The sequence below is a fragment of the Gossypium raimondii genome, chromosome 3 (genome assembly GCF_025698545.1).
Source record: "Gossypium raimondii isolate GPD5lz chromosome 3, ASM2569854v1, whole genome shotgun sequence".
In the NCBI taxonomy this organism is placed as follows: Eukaryota; Viridiplantae; Streptophyta; class Magnoliopsida; order Malvales; family Malvaceae; genus Gossypium; species Gossypium raimondii.
Window position 1 is genome coordinate 60,150,113 of NC_068567.1, and position 12,445 is coordinate 60,162,557.

General features: G+C 32.0%; 2 protein-coding genes across 2 annotated transcripts; one reads left to right on the forward strand and one right to left on the reverse strand.

The window, feature by feature from the left end:
* Positions 1-1,742: 1,742 nt before the first annotated feature.
* On the reverse strand, positions 1,743-3,768 carry LOC105795162 (stemmadenine O-acetyltransferase). The gene has a single exon (XM_012624665.2). The coding sequence runs from the start codon at positions 3,264-3,266 to the stop codon at positions 1,929-1,931; it is 1,338 nt and encodes a 445-aa protein (XP_012480119.1). The 5' UTR covers positions 3,267-3,768; the 3' UTR covers positions 1,743-1,928.
* An 8,043-nt stretch (positions 3,769-11,811) lies between these two features.
* Positions 11,812-12,445, forward strand: LOC105795163 (phytosulfokines). The gene is made up of 2 exons (XM_012624666.2): positions 11,812-11,984; positions 12,118-12,445. Exons 1-2 carry the CDS (start codon positions 11,838-11,840, stop codon positions 12,223-12,225), a joined length of 255 nt encoding a protein of 84 aa, XP_012480120.1. The 5' UTR covers positions 11,812-11,837; the 3' UTR covers positions 12,226-12,445.

Below are 12,445 nucleotides of genomic sequence, written 5' to 3' on the forward strand. Positions count from 1 at the left end.
GCCAGTCCATTCCTTCATAGGAAATGGCACATGTGCTTTGTATATACTTGCAAAACATATATATTTTAGTCAAAAATAAAAAAAATGTCATCGGGAAAGATGAATCGCTTTCGAAAAGAAATCTATTGGTTCTCTCCCAATTGGTTAGACCGTATGTGCGATGATTTACTTCACGAGCGAGGTCTTCGGTTCAAGTCTAGGAAGGCCCAACTGCGCCTGGGAAAAGAATAGAAAAAGCATTTGACTCCTTCATGCATGCTCCACTTGGCTTGGGGGATATAGCTCAATTGGTATCTGTCATTATTCAAATGGCTATTGTGCCACGTTAGTAATTTGTTAGTGGATTAACGAAAATTTTAACGGTAGTGACCAATTTGAACAATTATTTTAATTAGAATGACTAAATCGATAAAAGAAAATAATTTCAAAAGTTATAACATAATTACTTTTAATGAAATTAGAGTGACTACCATTATTAACATGTCTTATGAAATTAATTTTTATAACATAATTATATATAAGATTCCAATAGTTGTACAATTGACTTGATGAATATAAATTCGTAATTCTCAGCTTAAATTAAATAAAATAGTAAAGTGTTTTTTTGAACAATTTTATTATAAGTTCGGATCATAATTGTTTTTTTTTTGACACAATGTTTAGAATTACCCATAGTCCCTCCCTAACCCATAAATAAGAAGATAATGCGCTTCAACGTACCCCAACAATGCTTATACTAATCGAGCTAATGCTTAATCGGTATAAATTAACAAAGTTAAATTAAAGGTATTAGAACTTTTAATTTGATTATTTACTTAAACAATTAAAATCCGCCAAATGATAAAATTGCAATAATGTCACGTAAGCAATATTTCTTAAAACGTAAGTTAAAATGTGAGTAAAACTTGTACAGCAAGTAAACACTTTTAAAACCAAACCCATACTTATGGTAGAAGTATTACACTAAGAAGACAAGGGAAAAAGGAAATTTGACTTTCTAGATCAACTTTTGGCCAAAATAGATTTAAATTAATTTTCGTCATTTTCGTAAAATACGTATGGGAAAATACATAATGATAGGATTTTGCATTGATTTACTATTTTTAAAATTTATTAAAATTAATACTTCATTGAATATTAATAGCATGAGACATTATTCTTTAGTGAAAACCATCATTAGTAAATTATAATTTATTGATTGGTTCAAAAATTATCGTGGAGACCTTTATATTAAGAGTTGAATTGTATTTTGATTTCTCTACGTAAAAATGGGCGATTAGTCATTGTACATTACATTAAAGAGTAAACTAATCATTTTCTTTAAAAAATTTATTTCCACAATTAGAAACTGGTATTTATATGTCAAGATGAGATATACGTGGCACGTTATGTGTCATTATTAGGTTATTCTATTAGTCACGTCAATTTTTAACAATACAAAAGGATGAATTTTTAACAGAAAAGACTAATTCATTTAATGTATAAAGACTAATTTACTCATTTTTAATTGGACAGTGGTGTACGTATTAAAGATTTAGGAAACAAAGACAAAATGATAATCGTTTCTTCTTCTTTTGGATTGGGTTGGGGCAAACAAGCACTTAAATAGATATGTTGAATGGTATTATTCAAGAGAATTCGTTGCCTTTTTTCTCTTTTTTAATGGAAGTCATTCATTATCGTTCATTGTCAGGTACCATATTGATAAACGAAACTAAAGTACATATATCAAAATGAATAAATTAAAAGTGCAAGTATCACATTGACAATTTCGTTAAAGTACAGGAGCAAATTTTGTTATTATACCTTAATTATTCTTTACGTTATAACAATCTATTTTAACACTAATAAAAAAAACTTTTCCTTGTGACCAAAGGCATCAAGGTTTTACGCCCGTAAATCACAATGCGACAATCTCTATTGCTCGATCAGATGCGGCTGTAATTTATAAGGGCACTAGGATTTAACGAAGCAACTGCCAATAACTCATTGTTACGCTCGAACATGGCCATTTCTACTTCATCCAATGTCACCCAAGCTTCTATGCCTCCCCATTTCGAATCTAGCAACACTATCATGTTCTTGAAATTACTCGGACTCGTCACCCATATCGGCTTTCCCCACCCAAAATCCATCTCATGAAATGGATAGCCGCATAAGTTGGTACAAGTATAGGTGCTGTTGATGTCTTTGACTTTGCCATTCAAGAGCTGAGCAATCTGTTTACGACTCTCTCGAATTTCTTTGTACCCTTTCTTGCTTTTGATTCCCTTCACCTTCTCATTGCAAACATTGGTGAACTCGTTCTTCATTTTGGAAACCAGTTGATGGAGTTCCACATCGTCCTCATCGAACATCACTGCGTATTTCAGAATCAAGTTCCCTATTGTGTTTCCTGGTAATGGTGGAACCATTCTTTTCCGCAAGTTCACCACGTTTAGCAACGCGGATTGCCGAGACCGAGAGGATGATCCATGAGAATAGGCAGCGGCAGCCGCGCATTTCAGTATGAGTGCCAGCACGATTTCCGCGTCGGTGATATTGTGCTGCTGATGCCCCATGGCAGCAGCAACTTTGAGTTTGAGGTTTGTGATTTGTGGTCCGTGAAACAAGAACCTCTTCGACGTGCAATTTCGAGTCGTGGGCGGAGGAATGGATATGAGTGTTGTATCCAAAGGTGGTAGCAACGAAGCCCCAACTAGTTTCGGTAACTCCACTCTGCCATATTCATGACCGCTCATGGCAGTCCAGCTCCGTATGAAGGTACAAAAAGACGAAGTGTCGGCGAATTTTTGTGACACCGAGACCGCAACTGCCGTTCCACCACATGTGAAGCTGGTGAGTTGAACGAGCAAGTTGCAGGCCAAAGTCGAACGGATGGCTTTAGGATCAATCGATGGGACCAACGACTTAAGCAGCTCAGTATCCGGATCAGCAAGCAAATCCTTGAGTTGGCACCCGGATTTAGCTTCTATAAAACAAGCCCCTTCATCATTGCACTCGATAGTTACAGCATCTTTGAGCTGACCAGCAAGTGGGTAGAAATAGAGTAGGATTTTGGACAAGGAGTTTTTGAGGGACTCGGACTTTTGTGAAACATTCGAAACGTCACCGTCTGAGGGATAGAAAAACATGACAGAGCCATAATGAAGGGCAAGAACGTCTTGATCCAAAACAGAAAGATTGAATGTTCTGAGATGGTGAGGTGTGGGAATGGAGGGTTTGACGGTTTTTCTTGAGACAACTTCAACCTTCATTTTCTGCATATTCCTTTGCCTCCTCAAGCTTAATAAATTAATGCACCCTTGTCTTGGCCTACCGTTCTATGCCTTTATATAGATATACACAGATGCTTTTATCATACATCATATTATAATATATGTACATATACATTCCCAAGAAAAGAAAAAGTCTAAAAAATTAAGGCTGCTATTAACAAGAAATATAGTCAATATATATCTTCTTTTATCAAATGGTGATAGCGCAAGAAAGCGTCGGAAGAATAAATGAAGTAAAGTTTATCAGAGAGAAGATAATCCTCTCGACATTGGTGACGGCGATCTTCAAGAGCCAAAGGAGAAAACTTGTTGAGTATTAGAGTGTGTAATTTTCAAAATGGTTAACTTGTGTTTTTATATAATATGGCCACGGTTAATGTCAACATGTATCCTATTTTAAGGTTAACGCATGTTTTCTAGATGTGGGTTTGCCTGCATAATAGTGCAAACCTACATTTGTTCACATACCTTGCGGTCACATAGAAGGGTACGAACACCTCACGTGTGAACTTAAAATACGAACCGTTTAGAATGCAGGTCAAGATCCAATCGAGTAATTGGGTAGCGAGTCTGTAGTAGTGAGTACCATAACAAAACTGTATCGGTTAAAGACAACTTATAGGGAGGCAAAGTAGCCACAAAAAAGAAAGTATAGGAGGATAATGAATTTGATCTCAAGCATAGGGAAGCTAGAAATTTTGTTTATAGTGATAGAGATAAAATTATAAATTTTTAAGGTCAAAGTTAAAAATATTGTGTTTAAATATTTAAATGAAATTATTTATTTTTTAAAGGGCATAAATTTTAATTTTTTTCATTTAATTAAAAGCTTAAAAATTTAATATTTTACAAGACTTAAAATAATAATTATACCATTTGATTGAGAGGAGGAAGGCCTTTGCCTGCCCCCTAATTAAAGTGCAGTGAGTTTTGTTAGGATTTTTTTACTTGGATAATTTTGGTTGCCTTCCCATTAACAAATGATTTTTGGTTTTACTTGAAGTTGGTTGAATGTGTTTTATTGAGTCATTGTTTGTTATTCTAGAATATTTTTGACACTCTTTATAATACCCCTCACCTGTGTCGGCGTACGATACGAATGAGAAGTGCTATTGAAACATTTTATTGACCTGTACAAAAATTTTCTTTTATAAAAACATCCATTTCAAAATCTAACAATGTCCTTTAAATCAATTTAAAAGGAATGGGAAGGAATTCAATACGATTATAAACCATTTCAAATCATTGGATACTTACGAGTGCACGAACAATCCTAAAACAAAGGTTTGACGACTATCGACTTAAAACGAAGTCATTCAGATTGAGAAAAATAAAAACTTTATCATAATTTAAAATTTTAATAAAATCATAAAAATGATATAAAAACATTTTGAAACTTTAAAATCAACTTAAAACCATTTAAAAACATTTCTCAAGTGATCGGAGGTGTTCGAAACTAAATACATGCCTCGAAAAGGGTATCAGACCCTTAACCTCCAAAGTTGAAAATTAATCTCAAAACACTTAAAAATCATGCTTAAACATATCCATATATTCCAAAGCATCAAAATCAATTCCTTAATCATGTTTCGGGGTCAGATCCTACTCATGAAAATGAAACCCACTTTGTGGCTAGTCGTTTATTTTTTTTAAAATGTATCCGAAACATGAGATTTAATCACTACTACCAACAATAAATATCCTGATTTCAAAAAAAAAAAAAAGAAAAAAGAAGAAACCATGCGATACTGTAGTTTATAAATTCCATTGATGGATTAATCTACTTCTTTTCCACCAAACAAATAAGGCCGATATTTACGACGCACGAATCCTTAAGACCAGTTCCAAGTCTTATAATGTTGTTCAAAGAAATACTACGTAATTAGTTTATTAGTTTTGTTTTTATCAACCAAAAGAAATTAAAGTCAAACAGATTAAATACAAACCCTTGATTTACTTAATTTTTATTAAATGAATTTTAAAGAAATTTAATACTCATAATGTATTTATACATATAATTATGAAATTCTTTTATTTAATAGTCATAATGTAATTATTGCAATTGATTTTTCTCCTGATAATATTATTTTATATATAATATTTAAAATCGAAGCTCTAATAAAATGAAAATTTTATTATGTGAATGTTTTAAAATTTTGGTCCAAAAATTGATCAACTTGATGATTAGCTTAAGAGGAAGTTGATAATTTTGGAAGGATGTGGCTATTGGAAATAGGATTAATGGTTTATTTGGAAATTCAATTTTAAAAATTATTTTAATTTTAATTTTTTTATTTGTTAGGCTTTAAGTTTGTGGTTTTTGTCTAATCACTCTAGAATGGATGGAAAAATTAATGTTTTTTTAACTTTGGTGCACACGGAGATTACCACGTGAATGGCACATCAGCATTTAATGTATTTTTTAAAATTTAAAAAAAAATCAAGAAAAAATATTAAAAAATATTTTTAAAAATAAAAAATTATTAAGATTATTAAAAAAATTAAAATTATAAATTTTTTAATTTTAAAAAATTAATTAAATGCTGATCTATCATTCTCATGGCAATCCACGTGTATGCCACGCGTTTGTTAACTTTTCCATCTATTTTAGCGTAATTTGACAAAAAATTACAAGTTCAAAGCTAAAGAGACCAAAAATTAAATGGAGAACTAAAATAACTCTTTTTATAAAGTTGGAGGACCTAATAAATTATTATGCCTAGAAAATATTTCTCTAGAGTCTAAACCCCCTCCATTAGTAAAAAATAAAGGAAATTTAAAAGCCCAATGGTAATATGTAGGGAGCTTGAACAATTTTCCTTTTTTTATTTTTCATCCTAAACTTAGAATTAGAGGTGAACAAAATTTGTTTCAATTCGAAAAAATCGAATTAAAAACTCAAATTTTGAATTAATCTAATTGAGTTATTTGATTTTTTCGAGTCAACTTGTATAAGTAATTCGAATTTTGAGTTCAAGTCAAGTTGAGTTTTATAATTAGAATAATTCAAATAATGATGGTATAAATACCCCTTTGGTTCTTGTCAATTTTAAAATGAAGAAATTGGTCTCTCTCAACAAAAATTACAAAAAAATTTAAAATTCAAAATATTTATAAAATATCCCAAATTTATATTTTTTAAATAAAAATAAAAATTTAAAAAAATAAAGAATATATAAAGAAAGTTAAAAATTTAAAATTTTCTAAAATAATAATTTTGAGATCTAAATAAGTTAATTAATGGTTTAAGTTTATCATACTAAAATATTTCTTTCTCTTATTTTGCTTTGAATTTTTTTAAATATATATGGTTTTAAATTTATATACTTGAACATGAAATTAGTTATTAGTTATACTGTAATAACATTTTAATTTGGCATGTTCAATTTTTTTAATTTAACTCGGCAATTTCACTCGATTCAACTAATCTTGATTCGAAAAAATTTCAAATTGAATTAGAATGATAAAATAAAACTCGTCAACTCGAAATTTTTCCCTTCGATTCGATCAAATGCTAAGCCCTACTTAGGACAATATCATGGAAGACTTGAAATCAAAAGTGTTCCACATTTGGTAGACCAAAACTAGAAAAAGAAATCAAAATTTTAAAAAGAAAACGAAAAGAAAGGGAAAAGTGGTGGGCTTCATTCAAGAATCTCAATAGTTGGAAGGTGGAGAAGGGTGAGGAGAAGCTATGGTTTGAGTTTCACAATGATCGAAACGGTGAAAGTGAAAGTGAAAGTTTGGAGGTTTTTTTTTCAGAAATTTTGGTTCAAGGTTTTTCATTTTGGAAGAGAAATTTTTAGAATTAAATTTAGGGGTGAAGTCAGAAAATTTTTGGGGTCGAAATTAAATTATATATTTTTATGATAGTAAAAATTTATTTTATCATTTTTAAAAACTAATTTTATCATTTTAATAATCTATATATTTATAATTTTAAAAGGATTAAACCAAAATTTTATCATTTTGGAGGTCAAAATGTAATTTTACTATTACTAATTTAAAATTTTATAAATTATAAAGGGGTTTAAATAGAAAATTTTTTATTTTAGCAGAGGACGAGCCCCCGCCAGCCCTGCTGTCTTTGCCACTTATTAGACTTGAGGATGAGAAAGAGGGAGAAGAGAAGAACGACATGAGGGAGGTTTTGATCGGAGAAGACCGCCGAAAGACGACGGTGTAGGCAATGGTCGAACCCAAGTAATTTTGAGGGAGAAGAAAATTGTGAGTTTGTGATGAGAATTGGGAAAATAATGAATTTTTTAATTTTTTTAAATTGAAAATATTAAGTTTCTTTTTTTAATACCATTTTTTTATATTTTTTTAATATTTAGATTTTAAAGTTTCTTTTTATAATTTCATTTCTTTTGAATTTTTATTAGACTTATACCTTGGAATGATATTTAATGAATAAATTGATAGAATTTGTAATATAGAGAGTTAAATTTGTTAAATTATTTAGAATTAAGAATTGATAGAAAATATTAGTGTTGAAGACTAAATGTGTCATAATACCATTTAGAAAAATACGATGTTATCATTTCATTAACGATTTAATAGAATATGTCCAAAATAAAACCGAACCATATCATTAGTAACCCAAATAGTTATTTACTTAATTGTATAATTTAATTGAAAGAAGACTTTCTTGAACATCTTTTGGCCAAAATTTCAACGATGCATGTAATTTAACTAATTAATTTTCGTCATTTTCGTAAAATACAGATTGGAATCTTGCATCATGGTTTGATCTTTGATTGGATTTACGTGTTCTTTTTTAATAAAAAAAAAACTATTAAAAGTTGTACTTCATTGACTGATACCGTGACACAATGCGACACTATTGCTCGATCAGATGCGGGTGTAATTTATAAGGGCATAAGGATTCAACGAAGCAACCGCCAATAACTCATCATTACGCCCGAACATGGCCATTTCTTCTTCGTCCAATGTCACCCAAGCTTCTATGCCTCCCCATTTCGAATCTAGCAATACTATCAGGTTCTTGAAACACGAACCTCTTCGTCATGCAATTCCAAGTCGTGGGCGGGGGAATGAATGTGAGTGATGTACTCCATTGAACAAGCAACCGCGGTTCCACCGCATGCAAAGCTGGTGAATTGAACAAGCAAGATGCACGCCAAGGTCGAACGGATGAGAGCATGGGACTAACAAGTTAAGCAACTAAAGATTGGGATTAGCTTGACTTAGGCACTTGGATTTAGCTTCAATAAAACAAGCCCCTTCATCATTGCATTCGATGGTTACAGCATCCTTGAGCTGACCAGCAAGTGGGTAGAAATGGAGTAGGATTTTGGACAAGGAGTTCTTAAGGGACTGAGACTTGAGTGGAACATTTGAGACGACACCATCTGAGGGATACAAGAATATAACAGAGCCATAATGAAGGGAAAGAACATCTTCATCTAAAACTGGAAGATTGAATGTTCTGCAAGGTCAACTTGATCCACACCATTTGATTCTTAAAAATAATAACAGGACACCATTGAGTTACATGCGGTTACCAGCTTCGAAATGATTAAATTTCATGGAACTACAGAAGCTCTATATACTTTCCAAGGCTAGCAACAACATGTACCTGTAATACCTGCAGAATAGTAGTTTTAGCCAATTACTTTAAGCAATCCCCTTCTCGATCAGCCTGTCCTCTTATCCATGTTCCAGCTCTCGATCTCTTTAGGTAATCTGACTTTCATTGCACCACTTTGATTTCCTCCTTGTCCTCCTCCCTTGTTGTAGGTTGTATCAACAATTATCAATATGGCGATGTTTTATCAATCAGATCCTTTCGTTGTTAAAATTTTTAATTAAATTATAAAATGACATGCCAAATCTTACACGGATAAATTTAAAGATAAAAATGAGCGATAAATCTTTAAAATATTTATTTTGCTTAAAATTTTTATTTTAAATTAAGTATCCGACATGTTATTTAACAGTTAAATTAATAATTTTAATAACGTAATGACGTAATTAATATAACTTCCACAGTTTAAAAATATAATTAAAATGATTTAAAGTTTAATAACCAATTTAGAATAAGATTCATAATCGATTAACAATCAGTGAAGGAGAATTTTATATGTTGGATAATTGATTGCCAATTTGCCACATAATCTCAATTTATAAAAGTAAAAAATTTAAGTTGTTATATTTCACCTAACTATGTAGCAGTTGCAAAGACATGGTGTAGCTCAGCTTTATGGTCTGGTCAAGAGAGTAGCTTGGTTTGTTTCTACGGGTGAGTTTGGATGGGCGGTATGTTTACCTGCGGTTAGTGTAAAAACAATGGTGGCAGTGAGATTAGATACTGTAGCGATACTGTAGCGTCAGACAAAAAGTAACTAAACGCGCCGCACCGCACCCAATCGCCTATCCAAACCCACCGTACATCTCATTACACAGAAAAAGTTTATATGATACTTTAAAGATATATGGAGAAAAGTTTTTCACATCATTTGTCAATTTATCACATCTTCAATTTGATGGGCGTTTCATCCAGTTCCTTTAAGTCAACTCTAATAATACTCTCAATTAAAAATCGGCCAACTTATCACCACACTTGTGAACATGGTTAAGACCCATGTCCAACCAATTTATAAACACTTTTCATTTCCATGAGGTAAAATCATTTGGTGGGTTTTATCGAATGTGGGAGCATTTTTAATAAAGTTTCCCACTCTTGTGAATTATGATTCCTAGTGTAGGGGTGAAGTCAGAACAATTTTTTAGAAGTCGAATGAAATTTTAATTTTTTATAGTCTATATCTTTATAATTTTTAAAGGACATTTTAAGGGGGCCGAGGCACCTCCCAACCATAGGTATTATTAGGTCCATATGATTTCTGCTACAACCATATGGCACCAAGCAATCACAAGGTTACTGCATTCGATGGGGATTGCTGTCTATTTGGAATCAACTATCATTCAATAGGCAAAGGTAATTTCAGGCATAAAAGAGGCAAGCACCATACAAATTTTTTGCATAGAAGAGATAAAGGTTATGGTTGAATCAAGGATCTCATTCATGATATTTCATCCTCTGAATGCACATAATTATATTCCTTTGAGGTATTTTATGTTGTCAATTTTTGTTATCTTTGTATATATTACCCGTTGTCAAGCTTTGTTAGATACCATATATATTAATGCATCTGAATAGAAATTCCAGTCAACAACATAATACATAGTAACTTTAGTCCATTTTTTAAGAAAATACTTATCATTAATAGGAATTATAAACAAGAAATGCATAGGCATGATACGTACTACAAACGATAAATAAAATACTATAAATTGATGCATAAATGCTATTATTTATGAAAAAAAAAACCTCAAATATGAATCAAATTGATCAATTGTTGATAATTGCATTTTAGCATGTCCTTATAAGGCCATCCTATTGATGAATATCGGCCAACCAAAAAACCATTGCCAAAAGACTAAAAAGGTCCATGACATCAATGATACACCAAAAGCCAAGTCCTTTTTCTACCTTTCCCCCTCTCAAAAAAAAAAAAAATCATCGACATCTTGGAGCTCAATTTTGTGAAAATCATACAATGCTCTATCATGATAAGTCTTCCTAGAATAGTTTCCAATAAATCTAGTGACTCCCTTATCTTAACAAATCCATATACACACCAAAACATGACTTGAAATAAATAAATAAAAATCGAAACCATCTCTTTTTGAGAGAAAATAAAGTGGACAAAGCTCCAACTTAACAAAAATATATATTTTAGCTACCTATTTATTTTTAGCTTCTTTTCGCTTTTAAACTAGCGGGTTTTTTTTCCAAAACATCTTGAAATTGATGGAAAAGCCTCCCCTGGGGGCCCGCTATGCCAAAAGCGAGAGAAACCCCATCCTCTCTTTCCTTTTTACGCCCCCATGTTGCCACATGGGAGGGATCCTGGGGGCGTAAAAGGGGATCCTATCAACTTGTTCCAACCTAGGATAATAAGCTCATGCGCTTGGTCTTACTTCACCGTCGAGAAACGAAAGAAGGCTTCTATCTCTAAGTTTAATTCAGACGTAGCTAACTTCTTTTTTGGTGTGAAGCAGTGTCAAACCAAAATACCCAACAAACATTAACTCCCCTAAAAAGGAGGTGATCCAACTGTATCTTCCAGTACGGCTACCTTGTTATAATTTCACTCCAGTCACTAGTTCTGCCTTCGACATCCCTCAACTCTACATATATGTCATGTCAACAATTAATTAATTTTTTAAAATACTAAAAATTATAGAATATTATTATAATTTTAATTATTAAATAATTAAATTTTATATTTTTTAGTTTAAAAAAATAATTGTTAGTGTGACATACATATATATTTTTATAAGAAAACCATGTCAGTAAAATTAATATTAATTTTTCCATTCATTTTAGAAAAAAATTAAAAAATATTTAACAAACAATACATCATTTTCAACCCATACTTCATTTTCCAAATTTAATATTTTTATACATGCAATGTTTATAAATTGATCACCTCCGCACAGTCCTTCCGCCATATTTTCTTTGCCAAAATGTGTTCCAAATCCAAGGCCATCGCCTCCTGCATCATCATCGTCTTCCTCCTCCTCTTCACATTTTCTTCTTGTGCTTCAGCCGCCCGCCCTCAACCTGCAGCTCCATACGCACATCATGCTACTCCAATCAAAGTTCAATACCTGGTATTTGTAAATACATACAAAAATCTCTCTCCTTTTTCTTCCTGCTCATCATCAAGACATCAACAACTGTTTATATAATTAATTTGTTGAAGGAAGGGAAGGTCTTCTACTGATTTGATTCTTTGGTTTGCAGGTTGAAGAAGATAGCTGCGATGGAATAGAGGAAGAAGAACGCCTGATGAGAAGAACACTTGCTGCTCACCTTGATTACATCTACACCCAGAAGAACACCAACCCCTGATTTTCACTTCCCACCTCCACGCTTTTACTTTACATGTACATGAACTTGTGTATCATGTTCGATCTTTAGTTTTGGATGTTTTTATTATATATGTACTGAATAAGCTTAGTGTTGGATTCTTCTATTCATGTAGGTCAACCTTTCTGGTTGTGAGCTCTGTAATACGTATGTTCATGTCCCCGATATATTCTCTCTATAATATTCGTGTCTGATATATAAA

Bases quoted from the DNA above. Each gene is read 5' to 3' on its own strand.
- LOC105795162 (XM_012624665.2), bottom strand. From the start codon at position 3,266: ATGCAGAAAATGAAGGTTGAAGTTGTCTCAAGAAAAACCGTCAAACCC.
- LOC105795163 (XM_012624666.2), top strand. From the start codon at position 11,838: ATGTGTTCCAAATCCAAGGCCATCGCCTCCTGCATCATCATCGTCTTC. The intron at 11,985-12,117 runs GTATTTGTAAAT...TTTGGTTTGCAG, and splicing joins CAATCAAAGTTCAATACCTG to GTTGAAGAAGATAGCTGCGA.